At 36.7% G+C, this 24,173-nt stretch overlaps 2 protein-coding genes across 2 annotated transcripts in view; both read left to right on the forward strand.

The window, feature by feature from the left end:
* The window catches only part of LOC107734267 (collagen alpha-4(VI) chain-like), a 2,637-nt gene extending 815 nt beyond the window's left edge, over window positions 1-1,822 (forward strand). The window contains exons 2-4 of the mRNA XM_016546180.1: window positions 386-958; window positions 1,174-1,743; window positions 1,815-1,822. Of these exons, the coding sequence (XP_016401666.1) occupies window positions 386-958; window positions 1,174-1,743; window positions 1,815-1,822 (1,151 nt within the window). The remainder of the gene's footprint in view (window positions 1-385; window positions 959-1,173; window positions 1,744-1,814) is intronic.
* LOC107734283 (collagen alpha-6(VI) chain-like) overlaps window positions 1,695-24,173 on the forward strand; it is a 31,650-nt gene continuing 9,171 nt past the window's right edge. Inside the window, exons 1-34 of the mRNA XM_016546205.1 lie at window positions 1,695-1,743; window positions 1,895-2,518; window positions 2,639-3,211; window positions 3,408-3,959; window positions 4,332-4,907; window positions 5,435-6,028; window positions 6,835-7,166; window positions 7,585-7,663; window positions 8,508-8,644; window positions 9,348-9,440; window positions 9,746-9,799; window positions 12,355-12,426; window positions 12,870-12,896; window positions 13,478-13,522; window positions 14,325-14,378; window positions 14,463-14,525; window positions 14,620-14,685; window positions 15,174-15,227; window positions 16,473-16,508; window positions 16,832-16,897; window positions 17,011-17,073; window positions 17,200-17,262; window positions 18,004-18,066; window positions 18,180-18,230; window positions 18,428-18,463; window positions 18,600-18,662; window positions 18,777-18,839; window positions 19,419-19,454; window positions 19,563-19,599; window positions 19,797-19,808; window positions 19,915-20,411; window positions 21,015-21,090; window positions 22,013-22,651; window positions 22,995-23,085. Coding sequence (XP_016401691.1) covers window positions 1,900-2,518; window positions 2,639-3,211; window positions 3,408-3,959; window positions 4,332-4,907; window positions 5,435-6,028; window positions 6,835-7,166; window positions 7,585-7,663; window positions 8,508-8,644; window positions 9,348-9,440; window positions 9,746-9,799; window positions 12,355-12,426; window positions 12,870-12,896; window positions 13,478-13,522; window positions 14,325-14,378; window positions 14,463-14,525; window positions 14,620-14,685; window positions 15,174-15,227; window positions 16,473-16,508; window positions 16,832-16,897; window positions 17,011-17,073; window positions 17,200-17,262; window positions 18,004-18,066; window positions 18,180-18,230; window positions 18,428-18,463; window positions 18,600-18,662; window positions 18,777-18,839; window positions 19,419-19,454; window positions 19,563-19,599; window positions 19,797-19,808; window positions 19,915-20,411; window positions 21,015-21,090; window positions 22,013-22,651; window positions 22,995-23,085 — 5,882 coding nt within the window. The 5' untranslated portion in view covers window positions 1,695-1,743; window positions 1,895-1,899. The remainder of the gene's footprint in view (window positions 1,744-1,894; window positions 2,519-2,638; window positions 3,212-3,407; window positions 3,960-4,331; window positions 4,908-5,434; window positions 6,029-6,834; window positions 7,167-7,584; window positions 7,664-8,507; window positions 8,645-9,347; window positions 9,441-9,745; window positions 9,800-12,354; window positions 12,427-12,869; window positions 12,897-13,477; window positions 13,523-14,324; window positions 14,379-14,462; window positions 14,526-14,619; window positions 14,686-15,173; window positions 15,228-16,472; window positions 16,509-16,831; window positions 16,898-17,010; window positions 17,074-17,199; window positions 17,263-18,003; window positions 18,067-18,179; window positions 18,231-18,427; window positions 18,464-18,599; window positions 18,663-18,776; window positions 18,840-19,418; window positions 19,455-19,562; window positions 19,600-19,796; window positions 19,809-19,914; window positions 20,412-21,014; window positions 21,091-22,012; window positions 22,652-22,994; window positions 23,086-24,173) is intronic.

Here is a 24,173-nt window from a genome sequence, read left to right on the forward strand (position 1 = left end):
GATAACCTGCTATGTCCAAGTCTTGTAAATTATTAGACTTGGACATAGCAGGTTGTGCTGACTTTGATGCACATAACTTGGAAACTCAGAAGTTTTTCATGGAAGTGTAAAAGATTTTTCTGTAGGAAATAGCATTTTTTTTTTAAGTCTGATTAGTTTTTCTTTTTAAGTCTGATTAGCTAGAAAAGACAGAGGAGGTTGAGTCAAAACAGGCTGACTTTTAAAAATATTGTGGTTAAGGCAACATAATGACAGTGGCATATTTACAGCAAAAACTGATTACACCATTAAAATGACCTTTGTGTTATTTCATTTGTGCAAATATAAGAATTAAGAGCAGAATCAAGTGGTCAAAGTTCTATCTAAAATTCTTCCATTTGCCTAGGCTGCAACCAGACTGCTCAGGCAGACATTGTGCTCCTTGTTGACTCGTCTGGTAGCATTGGAGAGAGTGATTTCGAAGAAGTGAGGAAGTTCCTCCATTCTTTTGTGGACAGTTTTAACCTTAGACCCGACAAGGTGAGAGTGGGACTTGCTCAGTTCAGTGACAGGCCATACCAAGAGTTCCTGCTCGGTGACTATTCAGATAAGAGAGATCTGCACCAAAAGTTGAATGATCTCATCTACCGTAGAGGAGGCACCAACACTGGTCTGGCTCTGACTTTCATCCGTGAAAATTACTTTAGACTGGCCAGACAGAATGTTCCTGGCATTGCCATAGTCATCACAGATGGGGAATCAAATGATGATGTGGAGGAACCTTCCCAGAGACTACGAAACCTAGGAGTTTCCATCTTTGTCATCAGGGTGGGAACGGGTGACATGGAAAAACTGCATACCATTGCTAATACCCCACATGAAGAGTTCTTATTCAGTATCGACAATTATAAAGAACTGCAAGGTCTAAAAGAAAGTCTACGCAACAAGGTGTGCTTTACTGTGACGCTCCAATCACAAGGTAACATATTTTATTTGGTATGCTTTCCTATTTGTGTCTATACTATGGGAGTGTTGAATATGAAAACCTTAAAATTACTACAAAAACATCTACTAGCTTTGTGTCCCATCACAGTGAACTCCTATCTGCTGTTGTTTGTGCTCAAGTATGGGACCGTTTATTGATTTATGGTTTAGATGCAAGTAATTCTATTCCTTTGTTTCCATTCTCTTTAGCTTTTGTGCCAAAATTTGCTGATCTCTTCATATTGGTTGATAGTTCAGCATCTAGACAAGAGCAGCAAATAATAAGGACTTTTCTTCCAAGACTGATCCAGCAGCTCAACGTGGGAAAGAATACTAATCGTGTCGGCCTGGCTCAGTTCAGCGAAAATGTCAAAGAGGAGTTCCTACTAAATACTGATAAGGCTAGAAATGAGATTTTGTCATCTATTCGCAGCCTGACACTGAGGCCTACAGGGGAGCGTAAAATTGGCAATGCAATTGAATATGCTCATAAAAAGTTCTTCAGTAATGTCACTGGAAGCCGTGTCTCTGAAGGCTTTAAGCAATTTCTGTTAGTCATTTCAGCTGGAGAATCTGCCGATGGTGTCGTCCAAGCATCCCGCACAATCAAAACAGATGCAGTGACAGTTTTTGCTGTTGGCTTGAACAAAGCTGATGCACATGAAATGAAGTACATCTCTAGTCAACCACACAGCTACAAGTTAGTAGGTAACATCCAACAAGTACAACAGAAAATTAAGTCTGCCATTGACACATGGGAAGATGCTGCTGTCGCAAGGGGTGAGTGCATGCATTGTCTAGTATTCTTTCCAAAAAACCCATAAACTTTTCTCATTTTCTCCTTTGTTTAGAGTTTTAACTTGAAAAACTATTATGTAGTACATAATCCTAAAGACTCTGGTTTTATAAAGTTCTCATATCTTTTTGACAGAGTGCATGTTTGACGTGGTGGCAGATATCGCTTTTATTGTTGATCAGTCCAGCAGTATCAGATCCAAAAACTTCCAACTTGTGCGCGACTTTCTCGAGAACACCATCGGAGGTCTCGATGTAGGTGAGGGAAAAATAAAAATAGCTGTGGTTCTCTATAGTGACTTCCCTCGAGTGGATGTGAACTTCAACACCTTCGATGATAAGACTGACATCCTGCGCTACATCAGCAGCATGCCATATGGTCGTGGTAAAACATACACTGGAGCTGCTCTCAAGTTTGCCAAAGAGCATGTGTTCACCAAAGCAAGAGGCAGCAGAAGAGATCAGCATGTTCAGCAGGTTGCTGTTGTTATCACTGATGGGAAATCAACAGATGAGGTGGCCAGGGCTGCGGCAGCATTGCGGCGATCTGGCGTCACTATATTTGCGCTTGGTATCAAAGACACAGAGGAGGATGACTTGAGAGAGATTGCTTCCTACCCATATAAAAAGTTTGTATTCAACGTGGAAGACTTTGATAAACTAAATTCACTTTCAAATATTTTAACCAAAACACTCTGCAATGAAATCACAGATTCCATCATACCTAGAGTCTCACTCTCACAGAGCTTTGTTTTACAAGGTTGGTAAGATGTTTTTACTCATTCTTTTTTAAATTACTGGCCCTAAGAGCACAGTGATGATGAAAAAAATAATAATACAAATTTCATATCTGAATACTCAAAATTTCACTCCACTGCAGGTTGCAAGCAAACAACCAAAGCCGACATATACTTTCTTCTGGATGAATCAGGAAGTATATCCTATGATGAGTTTGATGATATGAAGAACTTTACTAAGCAATGGCTTGAAGCATTTGAGGTTGGAAATAACCATGTGCGCTTTGGATTGGTAAAATTTGCAAGCAGCGCAACAACAGTTTTCCGATTACATGACTATAACACAAAAGCTGATATCGAAAAGGCAGTGAATGCCCTCATTATGGAGGGAGGGGGCACCAGGACTGATTTGGGGTTGAGAGAAATGATCCCGCTATTCGAAGAAGCTGTACGAACACGTGGGGAAAAAGTTCGTAAGCTCCTGATTGTCATCACAGATGGCGAGTCGAGAGGGACAGAAGAGTCGGTAGAAGTCCCTGCTAAACTTCTGAGAACAGAACAGAATGTCACCATTTATGCTATTGGTGTGAAAGATGCATCTGAGCCAGAGCTGGAATTAATATCTGGCAGCCCACAAAGAACATTTTATGTCAAAAACTATGATTTCCTTGATGAAATCAAGAAAGACATCATTACAGAAATATGCTCCTTTGAAGGTGAGACATTCGATTATTGGCATATGTTTATACTGTATGTTTGCACTGTTACCTGATTTGCAAAAATTTTTTATTGAATGGGTGATAAAATAATACAGTGCATGCAGATAAATTTTTTTCTCTTGGCCTAAATAGAATTTGTTTCAAGATTCCTTTCACAGAACGAGTGATCACTTTATGAATTTCTTATTTTTAGGTTGTGAAGGTCTTTTTGCAGATGTTGTCTTCCTGCTTGATGGATCAGAAAGCGTTAGTGCTAAGGACTTTGAAAATATGAAGTACATAATGAAGCTTGTGATAGATAGGTTTGTAATTGGACCGGACAAGGAGCGTGTTGCGGTTGTTCAGTACGGCACAGACCCAAATGAGGAGTTTTCCTTAAATAAATTTGATGATAAAGCTGTATTATTACAGGAAATTACAAATATTAAACAGAAGAATGGAAAAACGTACACTGGAAAAGCGCTTAAAGAAGTATTACAATCTTTCAACATTTCTAAAGGAGGACGCGCCAGTGCTTTAAAGTTCTTGATACTTCTTACAGATGGAGAGAGTAGGGATGATGTATCTGAGCCTGCTAAAGTCTTGAGAGACAATTTCATCAACATTAATGCTATTGGTATGAGACATGCAAACAAATCTCAGATTCTTGCCATTGCTGGATCCCATGATGGAGTGTTCTTTGAAGACGCAGTTGCATCCCCAAAAGAATTAAGCAATGACATCCTTCTAAAGATCTGCAACACAGGTACGTAAACCAAATCTGAGATTTTAAGGAGAGATCACATCATGTCAGTAACTTCTGTCAGTTGATGTTAAATCCCTTGAAAAAAATGTTCTGTGACTTTTAGTCAATGTATGTCATCTTTGAGGGCATCTACATGCTAGTGTAGCAGTGCACACATTTACCACCTGACCATCTGAATCTGACCACCAACAACATGTAGACATTTATGGCTTATGGCTGTTTTGCCAAAAGAGAAGGACTGCACATTTTGAATGTGTACATCTGCTAAATGCTTGTCAGCTTTCATGTGTATTATAGTAAAAAACACTTCAAATATTAGCAAAGGTGGATTTTCCAAATTACTTCTAACATTAACATCATATATCTTTCCAGAATGCAAGACACCAGAATTGATCGATATAATCTTCCTTATGGATGCCTCCGGAAGTCCAAATAAAGATGGTTTCCAGGAAATGATAAACTTAATGAAATATACGGTGAGCAAATCTGTGGTTGGAGAAAAACGGGTACGATTTGGCGCTGTCACCTACTCTAATAACCCTCATTCAGAGTTCACACTAAAACAGTACTACAGTCAAACTGATATTCTGAGGGTTATCTCAAACCTCAAAACTTCAGGAGGAAGCAGAAACACGGTCCGAGCCCTGAACTATACACTCTCCTACTTTGGTGGAACACATGGTGGACGACGGGCAAAGAATGTTCCCCAAGTGCTATTTCTGATTACAGACGGCCCGGTTAATGACTTAAGTGGTCTGGCAACATGGCCTGAATCCCTGGCAAATTCAGAGGTTAACATTTTTGCTATTGGTACTGAAGATGCAGATGCAGAACAGCTAAAGGAGATGGTGGGAAAGAAAGGAACAGTGCACTATGCAAAGACCTACCAGGATCTGCGTGGACTACAAAAACGGATCACCCAAGAGCTCTGCGATCTTACCAAACCAAGTAAATCTTATTCTTATCACCAAACACTTTGTGCCATACATTTTTTCTGGAAATGAACTCAACGTTCTATGTGAATGTATCTTCTGATTAAATGATATCAAAGGAATTATATATATTTAAAAATATGTTGACCACTACATTTTTGTCAGTAAGTAACTGCTTTTTCAATAGAGTAAGTTGACTTTAAGTGACTGTTTCTGCTTAGTTATTCCATGCATCTTGATTGATCAGATCGATGTCCAATTATACTTAACATAAATACAGATATAAATCCAATCAACGCTTCATGATATATGGCAATATAATTCACTTCAAAAATCTTCGTCGTCATATGATGCTTAGTGTTTGTGTCTCATGGTTGCTTCATCCATGATTGCTTGTCCAGATGTGGATTGCTTATGTGTCTTAGAGCACCTACTGAACTATCTCTAACTATCGGTACAAATGCGTGATCTGAAACTGCCAATCTACAGTTGTAATGTTGCTTCCCAAAACTGTCCATTAATGTTTTTTTTTTTGTTTCCTAGTTTGTGAGATGGAGGTATCAGACCTTGTTTTTTTAATTGATGGATCAGAGTCTATTGACGAACCAAGTTGGAATACTCTCAAAAAAACCATGATTGGCATTGTGAAAGAGCTGGATATTGCTCAAGACAAATGGCGAGTGGGTATTGCCCAGTTCAGCGATATACTCCTGCATCACTTTTACCTGAACACATACACTAGTTTTGCAGAAGTGGAGGAAGCTATAAACAAAATCAGACAACGAAAGCAGGGCACAAGTACTTGGGACGCCCTGAGAAATATTAGATACTACTTCACAAGAGAGAATGGATCCAGAATAGATGAAAGAGTCGCTCAGAATCTCCTGCTGATCACAGATGGAAAAGCTAATGATGAGAAAGACTTGAACGCATTAGCGTATCTCAGAAACAAGAACATAACAATAACTGCCATTGGGATTGGCGATGAAATAAAGAAATCTGAACTGCGTGAAATAGCTGGATCAGCTGATCGGGTCCTTATTGAGACTTTTGAAGGCCTTGAACTGAAGACAACCATAAGGAAAGTGTTACATTTACTCTGTACAGACACAAGACCAATACCACAACCCCCATATGGTAAGTAACTATAGTTTATTATAGCATTCATAATTCGTAATTATTATATACCAAATACTCTACATATAAGCTCTGTTCCTAAACCTAATGCCTCTTGCCTCCAAATGACTCTTATATACCTTGTGACCTGCTATCTGATGAGGAAGCTCAATAGGTTTTGGAACAGATTAATAGTTAAAAGGAAGATGGAAAGTGAATCACACACTGTTCGTTCTTTATCTCGGTTCAGTCTTCTTATCTTATCTTTGATTTCCACTAGAGATATAGATGCTCCCTAATATCTACAAGCAATCAAATAAATAAATAAATACACCATATTGTTTCAAATTCATCTTATAGATATTGCTGTGTTTAAATGTTGTGTCTTTTGAGGGAAGAGACATTTAGTTTTTCCTGGCTAAAAATGAATTGCACAGCTGTGTAAATTTAGGATGTACGTTTTGGCAGATTCTTGTAATTGATTAACTGGCATTAGACCTCTCCAGATAACTGATTTTTAAATAATTTTTTTTATTTTTTTATATGACTAACTGGAGTAGTTTTTCTAAAAAATATAAAACAAAAGGTGCAGTAAATGCTTAAAACATGTAAATTAACTGATAGCAATAGTCTAAGAAATTGATGAGGTCAGTTAATTAGGAAACTGTTCTGTGATTTTGGGAATCTGTTGTTAAAACTTTCTCTAACATGGTAATATGTAGACTGTACATATATAGTATGTATGCATATTTATTAATGATAAGGATGTATAATATTGTGTCTGTAATCTTTCTTGAAGATTGTGACCCATTGTTTTGTTCAAACAGACTGCAATATTGACATTGCCTTTGGGTTTGACGTGTCCAGACGGACAATCACGCAAACTCTGTTCAGACCTCAGGTGGAACCGTTGGTTTCTGCAGCCATCCACCGTATCTCCATGATGGGTGATCTGTGCTGCATCAAAAAGGACAAGATTACAACTAGATTTGGCTATAAGCTAGATAGGAGTGTTCTGAATGATTTTGGCTTTGAGAAGTACAGCGAGGATGTGGTCAAGAAAGTGATGTCATTTCAGCCTGCGGAACCCCTGGCCTTCAACGAGTTTCTGTTAGATTCCTTCAGAGAAATGTTAGCCTCCTCCAAAGCCAAGGCAAAGGTGGGAGTGTTTTCGAGATATAAAACTTACCATCAAAATGACTGTCAACTATATATTATATTCTTCGTTAATGTTCCCTTAATTGAGCAAGAGCACCTCTGCTGATGTTATTTTCAAATGATTTTATGTTTTACTGACAGACTCTCATAAGAAACATAGTCATTTACTTTAATTTACACAACAAAGAAACACAATGCACTTGGCGTTTGGCATGATATTTTACCCAAAATGATGCTTTAAAATGAAATTGCATCTGTAAGAGCACTATTGGAAAAAATAATATGAATTTTAAATGCTAATACCACCTAGATCGCATTAAGTATTTATTGCTCATTCAGTTGATGGTACTCAGAAAATGGTATTCACGCAGAATGATGCTGCTAAATCTCCTGACATTTAATCGTATGTTTGTGTTTAGGTTTTGATAATCTTCACAGATGGGTTGGATGATAACATTCAGCGTTTAATGGAGAGTTCAGAGAGACTTAAGCAAAGTGGTAAGTGATGTCTTTGGCTATGTCTACATTAAACTGGATGTATTTGAAAACGGTGTTTTCGTTTTGTCCACTCGTCTGCTTTCAAGTGGTTTCCAAATGTTGTTCGCTCACATTGAAATGTCTGAAAACGCTTAAATCACCTTACTGCATATGGGTAAAATGTAAGCTCTCTGAGGTATACCAAGAGACTAAACATTAAAAAGTTACAATTTTATTAGCAAAATATCCCTCCAATTGCTGGTGCATCCAGGTCACACTCTAAATTGTTATTCCATATATTCAGACGGCACAATTGTTCTGTTTTGCCGCTAAACAAGAAGGAGTACATTTTCTGTCATATTTGTAATGTAATATTAGGAGTGTACAAAGTAGCATTTAAACAACACTATGAAAGTGAATAGGAGGCACAACAATGCTGGTACAGCCATAGATATCTGTGGGTACCATATCACATCACTAAACATGCATAATTGTTTTCGGATTATACCTCAGTTTTCACAGTCCACACTTTATATCTTAACCATAAAAACTGAGCCATTGCAAAGTAAAGTATTTCAAGATTGATCCACCCAAAACTCAGTTGTGTGCAGAACTTTAATACATTTTGTAAAAGGATGCAATTGCATTTTGGTTTGGTTTAGTTTGATTTGGAAACACTACCTTTTATCTTAATTTGCAATTTTGTATAAGTAGCCCCCATGAATGCCTATGCCATGTTTTCCCTGTCTTTTTTGTGGGACGTTTCTTGCACAAAATTTTTAAGGCAAAGACTGTGACCCTGAACCATTTCCTCTGCAGTCACTCTACTAAACCCATGTGTGCTCATTTCTGATGTGTAAACTAGGGGTCAGTGCACTGCTGATTGTGTCTTTGGAGGGAATAATGAACGTTCACCAGCTGGAATTTGGCAGAGGTTTCGGCTACATGCAGCCACTGACCATCAACATGCTAAATTTAGGCAACGCTCTTATGAAACAGATTGTAAGTATCAAAACAATGCTTAAAGGCGCTGTTCACTCAAAATAAAGTAGCATTTTGCAGTTCTTGCCAGGCTTATTTTTTTTATGCCATCTGCAGAAGTTGCATCAATTACTCAGCAGCTGTTCTGAAAGAAATCTTGTAATGAAACAAAAAATTTATTTTGTGTATATGTAATGAAGGCTTTTCATTGCTACTTCCCTTGTATTTGTTTAGTTAAAATAGTGTTTTCAGCTATATATATATATATATATATATATATACTGTATATATATATTTTTTTTTCCCCATTGAATAAATGAGCTCTTCTACTGCTTTGTGGCCTTTCTTTTTTCTCGTGGCCTTTGTTTCTGGAGCCAAATTTAACATTTGTTTATTGTACAATCATCAAATATAGATAATTTTTAAATTAATTTAATTGTTTATTAACATCTTTAATTTCCAGATGCTCTTAGTAGACTATAAATCACCACACAAAACACATTGTGGTCGACACAATTCATTGCAACTGGACAAATATTTAAACTTTGGCAACTTTTGTATATGTGTTTATAGTTTTAAGGGATGCCACCTGTCAAATTTTTCAAGCTACTGCCAAGTGACGGATACAGTAAAATACCCTAAAATTTGATTGGATGCATGGCTTGTGACTTCAACAACAAAATACAAACAGTTTCACTCATTGTGCGCCTTGCTCTCCCCTCAGGAAACAGTAGTGCTGAGGAAATGCTGTGATGTGCCTTGTTCATGCACCGGTGTACCTGGACCACGAGGACCCCCTGAAAGCTCGGGTCAAAAGGTCAAAGCCCCTCAATTCTGATAATGTAGAAAATAAATTTTTTGGGTTTATATATTTTCTCTTGCTTTGTTTATCTTGGACAGATTTTTTCTCACTGAGCTTGACGCATTATGTCATTATCTGAATGATAAATGCATTGTGACTAAATGTGACAAATGCAATTTGACTAAAATGAGGTATCTTAGTTAGAAGGCAGCTAGATTTTTGAACAGCCTTCGCACCAGGAACATGGCTATGATGTCTTCAAGAAATTCTGCCTATGCAGGTTTTATGTGTCAGTATCCATGTTTTCTTTTATTATTTAGGGATATAAAGGTCAGAAGGGTCATCCTGGATTTCCGGGAGATGAAGGTAGTATGGTAAGTGAAACTGTCAGCCTGATTTCTGATGTCACATGACCTTCACATTACATGTACTTAAGGCAAAACACCCCAAGTGAATAGGGTACAAATTTTTACTAATAAATATCACCATACTTGATTGATAACATTAAAATTCCAAAAAAAAAAAAAAAAAAAATTTTTTGTATTACATCTTTTATGAAATGTTATGCTTAAATAAGCAAAAGAGGCATTATCTAATTACACAGGCACTAATTTGCATACATTTCCAGAACAGAAATCTGAATATTGGATAAAGCCAGGTTCAAAATTCTTGTTTCTTTTGCTGACATATTAGAGTCAAAAGTTTATACAGAAGGGATTTTGTATATCTATTTTTTTGTCTCTCCATGAATCAGAAAATGCTGTCAACAGTATTATTATATATTTTGTAAAAATATACAAACCTTTCTGTAAAAAAAAAAAAAACCCGTCAGAATATAGATAGGAGTGTGTAAATAGAGAAAGTCTGGGGTGTGTACGTGCTACTGTGTTGGGAAAAGGGCCTTTAAGGATAGGTATTGAAATTGAAATCTATAGTCGCAAATATATATGCAATAAACACTTAAAAGTTAATTGTAACAAAGTTCGTAGTTCAGGGAAGAAGGAGGCCGGAACCGGCGAACATTTAAACATAAAACTTTAATAATCAAATAAACAAACACAAAATGAAAGTAAAAGCGGCAGCCCCTCACGGACGACTGCCGCATAAAACAACAACAACATAAATAGTCCAGGGGCCCGTTCTTCTTACGTCGCTTATTACATCCGAGATGAAATGTCACATCCAAGATGATATAATCGCGCTAATCAGGATCTGGCTAATTCGGTTCTTCGAACGCACCTGTTGTTGATGATTAGTATGGCTGGATTGAGTTATCTGAGATAATTGCGCGCTCATGCGTTGGTTTAAAATGGGCTATGTATCGATACTCGAAACCACGATCAGCAATGCAGCGATTGGCCGGCGGCAAGACAGCAGTGTAATGACATAATTAAAAAAGACACCTGACGAAAAACTTGACAAATTTTTTGACTTTTATAAGGAAATAGCTAAGCGAACAAAACTACATAAATGTTATAATAGATAAATGAAATGTGCACCTATTTTATTTTTTTACATGATTCCTAATTATTTATATTCACGTTTTCTAATATTTGTACAGGCTTTACATTTTTATTTCAATGTAGTAATTAGCAACTCATTTAATTTTATATTTGAACAGATTTGTTACGTGACAGCATTAATTACAATTTCTTAAGGGTCAAGATCATGTTACCTGCATCTCCTGCGCTCCATCAAGCCACTCCCATAATATCTGTCAGCACTCAAATTAACGCACGACTCTATACATTATCTGTATAGCATGTGTGTAAAACTATGAAGTAATAATTTTATGACGAATAAATCTTTTAGTGAGTAAAACTGGCTGTGTCTATAGTATTAAAGATACACAACATTATTATATTATCTTTAAATTAACTTTTAAATTATGATTATTTTAAATTATTGTCCCTGGATTAGTACTCTTGTAATAAAGTCACGGTGGTAGCGGACAGATTTTAAGTATCAATTCTGCTTTAAAAGATGCTATCTAATCCTGTTTACATGAAATAAACCTGCTCCTGAGCAGGTTTAAGCTTACGGACCTGTTGCTATGTTGCTGTTGCTTACGGATGATCTTCGACGAACCAAACAATCCAAGATCATGCCAAATCGTCAACAATCAAATCCAGCTAACTGAGTTAGCGACATACGAAGAACGGGCCCCAGGCCTGGTCCTCTCTCATCCAACACTGTCGTTACTCCTCCCTTTTTCCTTCCGTAGCTCCTCCGTCGGACTCGAGACCGTTGAGGGGCACAGGTGTCACTCATTATCATTTACTCCACCGTCCTCGCTCCACTCTCACGGCTCTCGGCCCCGCCCCACTCGTCACATTTATTTTGTTTTCTTTCTGGTAATCTGGAACATTTTATGAAAAGTCAAATAGCCCAAAATTTTAAGACTGACCAGTGCCTGATAAAACAATGGGTCTCATTCACTAATAATTGCATGGATTATTTCGTATTTGTACGGACTTATATAATACAATTAATGCAATGCACGTCCATATAATTATAGTTATGCTAGGATGAAATATGACTTCTTAAAACGAGTAGCTGTAAGGCCATACAAAGTAAGTGCTTTTTGCGTACGTGTGGTTTCAGTTGTTCATATATTTTTTCATACATTGCATGCACAAATTTGTGCGTTCGCATGCTTAGTGAATGAGACCCATTGTTTTTGCCTGTAATATCTTGCCTTAATAGTCCAATTCAGAAATTTCAGCATTAGTAATTCACAGGACAATGTGTAGCTGATAACATAATTTTAACAATTTTATGTTTCATGTGCATTTTTGCCCTGAGACCTCATCTGTAGCAATGTGTCACTGATGATACTGTATATAGGACAGAATATACATGTTTTATAGAGGATGTACGTTGTATATGCTATGGATAAACAGTCTTTCTCCCATCTTGTTTCTGGCAGGGAGAGCGAGGACCACCAGGGCTGAATGGAACTCAGGGACACAACGGTTGCCCTGGAAACAGAGGAATAACGGTAATGTAACATACGATTATCACTGGAGATGCATCTCTTGATGCAATTTTTATCAGTGCAATGTTCTGCTTGGAATTTCTGGATTTATCTTAGTATGCAAGATAGTACAGTACTGTATTTCTTCATACACCACTTGTTAATAGAACTTTAAACTGGTACTTTTTCTGTTTTTACTTTCAAGAAATAATCGTTAAAAATAAGATTAATCAAAGAATCAAATTGTTAATATAAAAATAAAATGGTTTAATATTTTGTTATTTGGTGCAAACACATTCATACATTAAGTGTGAATACATTCTTTTAGGGATAGATACATGCTACCTGCAAGACTATTACTAACTGCATGGCTATGTTATTGTCTGTACTGTATATGAGGACAGGTAAACGATGAGTTTTACAGCTGTGCTGAATAAAGAAAATGTTTTAAAATCTCATTTCAATAGGGCCAGAGAGGCTACACTGGAAATAAAGTGAGTAACAAGAGTTATTATTCTATTTACTGGCTGTTCGCTCTATAATTGCACCCACTTTTACAGTTATTTTGGACAAAAATGTAAACTGAAAAAGACAAAAAATGATTTTCTAAAGTGCTTTCTGAGAGATTGTTCTGCTGTTTTCTTCTACAACCACAATTTACATCTCAAAAATAATGTAAAGTTTTTTGAGTATAGTTGTCTTGTCTCAGTCATACAAGTCAAACTTACATGAGAAGCAAAATTGCATGACATATTGAGACTATTTTCATAGAATCTTTTTGCAATAACATATTTTTTAAACTTGTTAACATTAACAAGTACAAATTTTTTTTGAAAATTTTGCTTAAAAGGTTCTTGCACACTTTTACTAGAAAACAAGTTCAGATTCTCATTAATAATGATGATATTAACAGTTTTCATGAGGCAGTTTTTGTCTGGCAATTTTTTCCAAGCTGCAGATGTTATTTTAGGGTCTTAAACAAGCACAATTACAAAAATTTTATTTGTTTAGTGTTGTTGATTACTTCCCTAAACAGACTGTAAGTGTGTGTGACCCTTTGACCTCTGTCTGACAGGGAGAAGATGGGGAGGATGGGCTGGATGGAGTGGATGGAGAACAGGTCACAATTATCTCCTCTGCCCCTTTTCCACACTTACATTCACATGTACTATTGAAAAATAATATATAAATTAGATGTAAATATATAAATATTTGAATTTGTTCAAAAAGCAGAGTAAAGTTTATTTATCCATGTTGGAGTAGAAATTACAGAGTTTAGGTTGCGAAAAACTATGTTGTAAATTCTAAATCAATACAAAATATGCAATATACAGAGAAATATAAAATGTACAGAGAAATAGATTTGTGAAGATATCTAGATGGAATTAAGCCTTTTGTTTTATGTAAATCAGTTTGAGTCCTGTTTTCTGTTTTTTGTGCATGGAAAATTTGTCTTAGGTTATAGACACTTAAATGGATGCAAGAAAGTTGACAATACACATACACACAATTAAATATGCATATATGCATCAAGATGCACCTATTGATATCTGACTTTGAAAAAAAATCCGAATTAAAATCTGAAACATTATGTATAAACCTTCTATAAAGTATAAAATTCTCTCTTTCAGTGTAAGTCTATAGGTTTTTTGTCTGTTATATCCACCACCAAGCAAAATTTGTACGTTTGACCACTTATAAAAGTAATATCTTTTGTAAATATCCGTAATCATATGTATGATCAAGTAATAGTATAATGAATTGTGTTTGAGGAATATCAGTAAAGTGCTGCCTTGTAAACACTTCAGTAATTTAAACCCATAAGTGGGCAATGAAACTGCTTAGTTGAGCACCGCATCGTCACCAAATGAGTTATTGAGTCATTTGATTGATTCACTGTACTCTGTTTCTGTTGTGTGCAGGGTGATGCTGGCCTAAATGGGCTTCCAGGACCTAAAGGAGACCCAGGCAGTGCTGTAACTACATCACACATGTGTTTGATCACAGCTGTCTACTTAAAACAACCCAGTGGCTTCCTCACTGTTATTTCTGTCTTTTAGGGTATGAAGGGTTTCAGAGGCAGTCCTGGACCTAACGGAGACAGCGGAGTGAGAGGAGATCCTGTAAGTATTTCTCTGTGTTTATAGTAGCTGTTTTTTTACCGTCTAAACAACCTGACTTGATTTGTCTGTACAATGTTCTCTGTTTACGTTACAGGGTGCACCAGGAATAGACAACACAATTCCAGGTCCAAAAGGCGAGAGGGGAGATACTGGGCTCCTGGTGAGGGTCTTTTTTTTACACTCCTTCTGGAAAATGTAAACTCAATTTGTTTGTGTAAGAGTGAGAGCATGTTTCTGTTTCAGTAGCGATGTGTCGTAAACCAAATGTTGTATAATTACATTCTTCCTCTGTTATTATGCGTACACTACTTTAAAATCCTCCCATGCGACTATGGGTTTTGCAGGCTGTCAAAGTTAGCACATTTACACTTGTGATTAATTATAAGTTAATGTTAACACCACTTACACATTTGTGCAAGCTGACACAGCCACAATTGTTACTGCTTCTTAATTGACCTTTCTTTCTTGGCTCTTGCTTTGACTTTCATTGAAGAAAAAATCCAAATTAAGAACTTTAATAAAAGAGAATCAAGTGACCAAATATCAGAAACATCTACGATTTAGAACCACTTTTTTTTTTTTTAGCATGTTACAAGAATATGTGTCCAATTTCAGTAAAAGTGTGTTATGACTGTGTTCTGTTGTCAGGGTGACCAGGGCACTGTTGGACCCTCAGGCAGACCTGGAGATAACAGTGATCCTGTGAGTATTACCTGTACTAGTACTGTAACTACACTCTCAGAAAAAAAAAGGTGCAAAGGTGTGACTGGGATGATAACCTAATCTTACAATCCTAGTTTTGTACTTCTTTTCTGAAAATGCATAGTTTCTGTATTATTCAGTATCCCTCTATCCTGAGATAGTTTAATAATCATGCTAAAACACTTTTTCACAATATCATATTGCATTTTTTGATTTACATGTGTTACAGGTAGATATAGACTGAGGTTCAAAATATTGGATCACCTTTTTTTTTAAGAAGTTGATGCTCTTATTCAACAGGGACACATGAAATTGTTAAAAATGTTGCAAAAGATTTCTGTTTCCAATAAATGTTGCTTTTCAAACTTTCTGTTCATCCAAGAATCCTGAAAAAAGACACTGTATTTTGGTTTTCACACTTTCACTAAGCAGCGTAACTATTTTCAGCTGTGATAATAATAAAAATGGTTTCTTGCCAAATCAGCATATTAGAATGATTTCTGAAGGATCATGTGACATTGAAGACTGGAGTAATGGTGCTGAAAATTCAGCTTTGCATCACAGGAATAAATTACATTTTAAAATATATCGAAAACAGTTGTTTTAAAGGGGTCATATGATGCGATTTCAATTTTTCCTTTCTCTTTGGAGTGTTACAAGCTCTTGGTGCATAAAGAAGATCTGTAAAGTTGCAAAGACTAAAGTCTCAAATCCAAAGAGATATTCTTTATAAAAGTTCAGAGTCAGCCACACCTACCTAAAATCAATAATATGGTGAGGGGCGTAACATTTTTGTCACACGCTTGAGGTATTCGGCCAATCACAACGCATTGGATATCTGGCCAATCAGAGCACACCTCGCTTTTCAGACCGATTAGTTTTGTAAAAATCGACGCGTTTCAGAAAGGCGGGGCATAGAGGAGAAACAATAATGTACAGTATGTGGAAAATAATGTGGTTTTTTTTACTTTAAACCGCATAAACACATTTCATTACACCAAATACACAAAATAATGTTCTTTTTAGCAGCATCATATGACCCCTTTAAATTGTAATAATATTTCACAATGCTTCTGTTCCTACTGTATTTTTGACCACAGAGACTTTTAGAGGTATTTGAGCAGTACCTGTGTTAACGTTTTGTATTATGATTTTCAGGATAGTTAACATTAATTGCCTGGATGTCTTTTTTTCATCCTTCATGAAGTTTTATCCTTCAGATAACTTCTCAGTGTATTTTGGTAGGGTGCTCCAGGAAGAAAAGGCCGACCAGGATTGCCGGTAATGTAGCATGAAAAAAATACAAAGATTCTGTTCTATTCTATACCATTCTTTTCTAATCTTGTTTGTTGTAATCTATTCCTAATTCTAACATATTCTATTGTTTATTATATTCTTGTATCCTGTTGTTGTTATTATATTCTGTTCTAATCTATTCTGTTCTTTTCTCATTTATTCCATTCATCTCGGAACTGTTAAAAAAGTCAATTCTGTTTTAAATAACATTCTATTTTCTAATCTGTTCAATTTTGTTCTTGTCTAATATAATCTGTTCTTGTCTGTTCTGTCATGGTAATGTGAGGTAAATGTGTGTATCTGTATAGGGTGAATCTTCAGGTGAAAAAGGAGAAGCTGGACAGCCAGGGCTTCCTGGTTATCCTGGACAAGTGGTGAGAACTAGGACATTTCACCTTTATTTAAAAAGAAACACACAGATAAGAGATGTCCGATGTTAGTGTTTGATTATATGACCTGTTATACCTCCCTGATCTTTTTTGTTCAGGGACCACCAGGCTCAAAAGGGTTCCAAGGAGACAATGGTCCTCCGGGTGCACCTGGAATTCAGGTGTGTATTCAGTTGATTAAACTACTTACATCTTCATGCTTTTTCTTTTAGTGTACAAAACATATGGTATAGAACACAGAAAGAACAATACAATGAATGTTGAGAGAATCATGTGTGTTTTCATAGGGTCCCTTTGGCTCACCTGGACCTGAAGGTTCAAAGGGAGGTCGAGGATCCAGAGGGCCAAGGGTATGGAAGACTGTTGTATTGAAGTTTTCTTCTTACTTCCTTCTTTCTCTTTTCCTGATTCTGTGAAAAATGCATGAGTTTGTTTCTTCAGCAGAACAGATTTGGAGAAATTTAGCATTACATCACTTGCTCACCAATGGATCCTCTGCAGTGAATGGGTGCCGTCAGAATGAGACTCCAAACAGCTAATAAAAACATCACAATAATCCACAAGTCATATTTTGTTAGAACTGTTTTGGACTGTTTCCACTTGTAACAGTCTTTGCTGATTCAGATAAGACAATAATAATTTAAAGCAGTATATTATGGATAGATGACTTGTATTTTAGCAACGGTAACAACAGTTTGAAGTTAAAAACATCTTAATAATGGATTTGTTGCTGACAAACACGCAGCTTTTCACTTCACAAGATGTTAATTGATGGACTGGAGTGGTGTGGATTACTTGTGGATTATTGTGATGTTTTTATCAGCTGTTTGGACTTTCATTCTGACGGCACCCATTCACTGCAGAGGATCCATTGGTGAACAAGTCATGTAATGATACATTTCTTCATATCTATTCTGATGAAGAAACAAACTCATCTACTTCTTGGATGGCCTGAGAGTCTGAGTTTTTGTGTGAACTATTTCTTTAATACCTGGTTGTTCTCCAGTATATTATGTAGTAGTGCTGCAGCCATATAATGTTGTAAAGAAATTTTGTGCTCCTCTTTTCACACTGTCCCTGCTTGTGTTTAGGGTCCACCGGGTGACCCGGGGCCCAAGGGAACACTGGGACCAGAGGGATTCAAAGGGCCTCTGGTCAGTTGTTGCATTTGTGCATTGTTGATTTGAAAATCTTAAAATGCCCATCTAAACTATATGAAATAGTTTTGTGCGACTTTTCAGTCTAATGTATGACTTTATGTAAAAAGGGACAAGATGGAAGAGACGGGTATGGACCTGCAGGGCTCAAAGGCCACAAGGTATCTGTGCTATATCTGAAACATGCTGTAACTTATTTTACAAAGCGATTTATAAATATAATGCAATTAACATCAAGAGCAAAGCTTTGCACATGAGCAAAGTGCAAAACATTATTTTCTGGAAAATACAGTTACTTGTTTTCTTTCTTTTGTGTATGTTTATGGATATTCAACTAACAGAATACAATTGCTTTCAGGGAAACATTGGATACTTTGGCCTCCCTGGTTTGCAGGTCTGTTAAAGCTAGTTAAACATCTGTTGCAGCTCATCACTAGGCATTTTATGTAATTGTATAAATGTTAATAATAATAATTTTAAATTAATATAACATTATGTAACATTATTAATATCAGTGATTATAATAATAGGGTGAGGATGGTACCAAAGGATCCAGTGGAAGTAAAGGACATAAAGGTTATCGAGGAAAACCGGTACACTTTTAAATGATATTATTTTACTTAACATTATAGAGAAGTTTCTGTATGTTTGCAGTATACTTTTTGGAAGTTATGCAGTTATGTTGTATTATGTATTGATGTGATCAGGGAAACACTGGTCTCCAAGGTCCTCCAGGTGCTCCAGGAGAGAATGGGATGGACGGACACAGGGTCAGTCAATTGCAAACACTTTCTTACAGATTAAATAAATACTAATATACAGTACATCACAAAACATTGTCAGTTTAATCCTCTGATCCTCTTCGGTCAGAACTGACCGAAATAAATATGTTTTTAATTTTTTTATTTTTTTGCTTCATTGGAACGGGAAGACACTTGATGACTTTTGTCAAATTAGCTATGTGAACAAAAAAGTCATGGACATGATTCGAAAATGTTAAAGAGTAGAAAAATAAAAAAGTAACACTACCATGGAAAAAAATTGCATAAAAATGTTTAAATATTGCATAGTATCATAAAATCCTCTCAAAATTCTAAATAATAATAAAAAAATATTATTGGACAAAAATATTTTACATTGGTTTTCGTAAAAAATAAATAAATAAATAAAGTTACATTTCAAGGATTCTGTCACTTTTAACCGCGTAGGTAGCAAGTGTGACCCAAAAATGAAGGAGGGTTAAGCAAATGTAAATAAGGTGTACTGAGATATTTCTCTTCATATTTATTTATTTATTTATTTGTTCGTTTACTTATTTAATTGTTTATTTAATGTAATTGTATTTTTAGGGTGAAAAAGGAGCTCCTGGAATCAGTCCAATGCCTGTAGGTTCACATTAAGATAAATGATCTTTAAATAGTATTAAATTACTCATCTGTTCCAAAGTTTAATTGTTTTCCTTCTGTCCTTATTTTCTGCTTCTGAACGTCAAGGAATGTGACCTGGTCGAACACATACGCAAAAACTGTCGTAAGTTCAGAGCGCCTAATATCCAAAGAATGCCAAGCAGAATGACTGCTAGTGATTTTAGTCATTAGCATTATCTCATTCAAGTATTTTATTTCTCTCTTCGTGATCTCTTATATGTGCCATTTAGCTTTCTGTAAATTAAACCTTGAAATGATTTGAAATGCATCTAAATTTTATCTTTCATTTTGTCTCCACAGCTTGCTGCTCCGGTATGCTTTGCCTTACACTTTAACATTTCACTGCCTCATTTATTAGTAACTTTTTGCGAATTGTAAATTTTATTTTTATTTTTATTTTTTTCCAAAATGCTTTCAGGTAATGGTACCCGGTGTCCAGTTTACCCCACAGACCTGGTGATAGCATTGGACATGTCTGCGGGTGTGACTTCTCAAGTGTTCGAGCGGATGAGTTCTGCGGCCCAATCTTTATTGGAAGACATTTCCATTGCTGAAACAAATTGTCCACAGGGAGCTCGAGTGTCTGTGATCTCCTACAGCAGCGAGTCCAGGAACCTGATCCGTTTCGCAGACCACCTTAAGAAGAAGAGCCTTCTGGAAGCTGTAAGAGCATTCGCTCTAGAGAGAACCACAAAAACCAGAGACATCGGACAAGCCATGAGCTTTGTGGCCCGGAACATCTTCAAACGTGTCCGAAAGGGCAGGCTTATGAGGAAAGTGGCCGTGTTCTTCACAAACGGGCCATCGAGGGATGAGTCGAGTCTTGCAACAGCCATGCTGGAGTTCAAGGCTGCAGACATTGGCCTCGGAGTGATCGCCTTAAATCCTGCTGATGATGTGAGCCGAGCAATGCAGGTAGATAAGAAAACATCAGATTTGCAAATGCAAAAAATGCAAGTCACCTTCATTTATATTTATTTATATTACTCCACAGTAATAAACAGGAAAATAAGTGTTAATGTTGCAAAGTTCTTCAAATACAATTTAAGCTGTAAAGTAGCACAAAACAGACAATAGTGTCATTATTCAACTCAATTTCATCAAAATTTCAAATTTCATCAATTATAAAACAAGCTTAATTCAGCTAGAAACCAGCTCTACAAAAGTCAATAGTCTCGTTATTCAGCTCAAGTCAGATCAGTGTTGATTCAATTCACTTTAGATCATTTTAGTTCATTTATGAAAATTACTTGAATCATCATTAGTGACTGTGATGACAACGAATGAGTACTACACTCTTTTTGGTAGCTGAAAGCAGATGAGCTCTAATATTTAATAAACAAATATACAAGATGTAGCATTTTGTGAGGGATGGATGTTTGAAATTTGTGGAAAACTGTGGAACATTTTGCAGATTTCTGTGCCCTCAGATTTCCATGGAATTGGAATGTCATCATTCCCAAAGTTCTGCACATCCATTTGCATGTTGGTAATTTCTACCTCAAATGTCTGTCTCAGGTTGATGACACAGGAAGCTACATTATCGTTGATGGCAGAGGAGTAAATCGCATTAAACAGTGCATCATTTGTTTTGGTAAGCTCCAGTGCAGACATTCACAGTGCAGATTTTCATCTCTTTGAGCATCCAAACATTTAAAGGAATAAAAGTGAAGACTTTCATCCAAAACCTACGTAGACAGCATTTTAAGTAGTCATAGACAAGGTTCTGATGCAAAGTGTAAGCCATTCCAAAATGTACGCAGCATTACGCTGCCTCTAAAAATACCTAATTTTATTCAGATTCTAAGGGAACATTCATTCAAGGTCTAGAAATGCATTTTTTTACAAGTTGACTTATTTTAACTTGAGCTCTGTGTTTTAGAATATGGTGTCATGTGTGTCAAATTGCAAAAGATGCAAGATATGATTATCATGGTCAAACATGTCTGTCTAGCCTATGTTTATGAAGAAAAACAATGAAAAAGCAGTCCAGGAAAATGCAGAAACACATTTTGTGTGAATGGCCCCTAAGGCAGCAACAAGTTCAGTAAAAATTGATGGTGGACGAAGTTAGAGAAATGTTGATTGTAAATTTAAAAAATGCATGTTGTGACCAATATTTGTGTGCATTAATAATTTTGTTTATTAGAGCATTATGCTATGTCAGCAAGCCAACTTCCTAAAAAAGAAGTCAATCCCATAACGCAGCTATGATGGCAGACGAAGTTAGAAAAATGTTGACTGTAAACAAAAAACAAAAACGTTTTGACCAATATTTATGTGATTTATTTTTACGCTTATTAGTGTGTTGTTATCTAAAGCAACTTCAGCATGCCAACTCCTTATGTCAATGAAGAGCTCTTTTTGTATGACACACAGAGTTGCTGCCTATCTAGAGTGTTCCGAATCAGTCATTGATGAGGTTCCATTTCTGTTAGGATGCGGCTTATGTAGGTAGGTTTTGGATCATGGATGTCTTTAATTACAAGCCAAGGGTTTTTATTCTCTCTTGCCAGATCGTTGTAACCCAGACCCAGTGTGTGGTGTAATCCGGCCTCCACCCCTGCAGATGGATTTGGACCTGTCTGTGCTGCTGGATGGGTCTGATAACCTGAACACTCAACAGTATGTAAACACGAAGGAGCTCCTGCTGTCTCTGTTGGACCAGATCGGTGTGAGCAGCGAGCCGAGCAGAGCCGACGGAAAAACCAGAGTGTCCGTCTACCAGCAGAGCTCCGTTTACGGCTCATCTTACATCAGCGAGGAGTTCAGCTTCACTACATTTAAAGATCGCAATATCATGAAGAGGCATATTACTAATACAGTGAAGCAAGTGGGCGGGAAATCCCATCCTGAGTTTGCTTTGGAGAGGCTGATTACTAACATTATCCTTAAAGCAGAAAGACCACGAAGCAAACGAATGGTCATGGCTGTTTTTGGTGGAGATTCTGAGCACAGCAAAGCTCAGCTTGATTATTTGTCTAGACTGTGTAAGTGTCAGAATGTTGTGATGTTTATCCTCATGGCGGGACAGAGATTCGACTGGACACAGATGGAGGAGCTCACCAGTTCTCCTCTGGAGCAGCACCTGGTTTTCCTGGATGACAGAGATTATGGCACACGCTTCGCTTACGCCTTCCTGCATATGCTCCACAGTAAGAAATATTCATGCTTGTGTTTTCATAAGGCCGCTGCGAAAGATCCTGGTCTCGTCTAACCTGTTCTGTTATTGAAACTTGCAGACTTTTCCTCTGAAAATTAACAGATGCTAACATAGTTTTTATTGATTTTTATTTCAGTTTTAGTTTTAGTTATTTTAGTACTTCAGCAAAAATTATAAATGTAGCCTTTGAAAGTAGCGTAAGACAAGGTTTTTTTCTTTATTATTTTATTTCATTTCACTTAACATTTAAGTATTAACAATTGTATTTTTATGGCTTTATTTTTAATTTCAGTTAATGATAATAACCCTGCTGTGTATTTGCTGTTGTTTTGCAGGAGGAATCTTGCCCTGGTCATCAATACAGACTCGTGATTGTCGTGGTTTTGTGGTGAGGCCTGTTGACTCTGGACCACAAACCACAGAGAGGTAATGTGATTTACTAACCACAGTCTTCAGACATAAAATCACAAAGGTTAGTGCATGGATTGTGTGTTTTCAAAACCATTTGGCTGTAGCAGGAGAAGCATTTTCTTTGCATGTTTTTGTGTGTATGCTGTAGGTGGTGTGACACAGTCGGTTAAGCTCTGGGCTTAATAATCCAAAGGTTTTAGGGTCTAAAAATTTTACTGTTTTGAGTCTTTGTACTGTGCCAGAAATGGGAAACCTGGGCTTCATGAGCCATATTTTGTTTTTATTTGCACATTGAAATACAAACAGATGCTGCAATATTGAGCACTAATTAGCTGTAGATTCAAGATTTTAATTTGTCACATACATGGTTATATAGAGAATACATGACCAGCAGTGAAATGTAAGTCAGGTCCGCTCCATGGACAGTGCAATTATTAAAGAATACAAACACAAGAAAATTATATATAAATATAGGTATGGAAAATAAATAAATAAATAAATAAATAAAATGCGCAGGACAGTATACTGTAGACTTAATAAATATTAAGATGAGCAGGAATGTACAAGAGAAGAATGTGCAAACAGGTTGACAGGGTAGTTACATAGCAGCAATAGAGGTAAAAAAGTAAATAAATAAAATATTACAGAAATTGCTGTGTGCAAGTGACAATGTCAGTATATTAAGTGTCTTACTGATAATTAAGTGAAGTCATGTTGGTGTTAAGAGACTGAGTTTGAGTTTAGGAGCCTGATGGCCTGGGGGAAGAAGCTCCTCCTAAGTCTCTCGGTTTTTGCCATCAGGCTACGGAAGCGCTTACCAGATGGCAGCAAAATGAAAAGACAGTTACCAGGGTGGTTGGAGTCCTTGATGATTTTAGCAGCTCTGCTTTTGCAGCGTTTGAGGTAGATGTCCTGTAGAGAGGGGAGAGCAGACCCTGAGATGCGCTCAGCTAAGCGCACAACTCTCTGCAGGGCTTTGCAGTCTTGACTGGAGCTGTTCCCATACCACACTGAGATACACTGAGTCAATACACTTTCTATGGCCCCTGAATAGAAAGTTTTCAGGATTGCTGGCGAAACCCTGAATTTTCTCAGCTGTCGCA

The sequence above is a fragment of the Sinocyclocheilus rhinocerous genome, unplaced genomic scaffold (genome assembly GCF_001515625.1).
Source record: "Sinocyclocheilus rhinocerous isolate Xijiao unplaced genomic scaffold, SAMN03320098_v1.1 scaffold730, whole genome shotgun sequence".
In the NCBI taxonomy this organism is placed as follows: Eukaryota; Metazoa; Chordata; class Actinopteri; order Cypriniformes; family Cyprinidae; genus Sinocyclocheilus; species Sinocyclocheilus rhinocerous.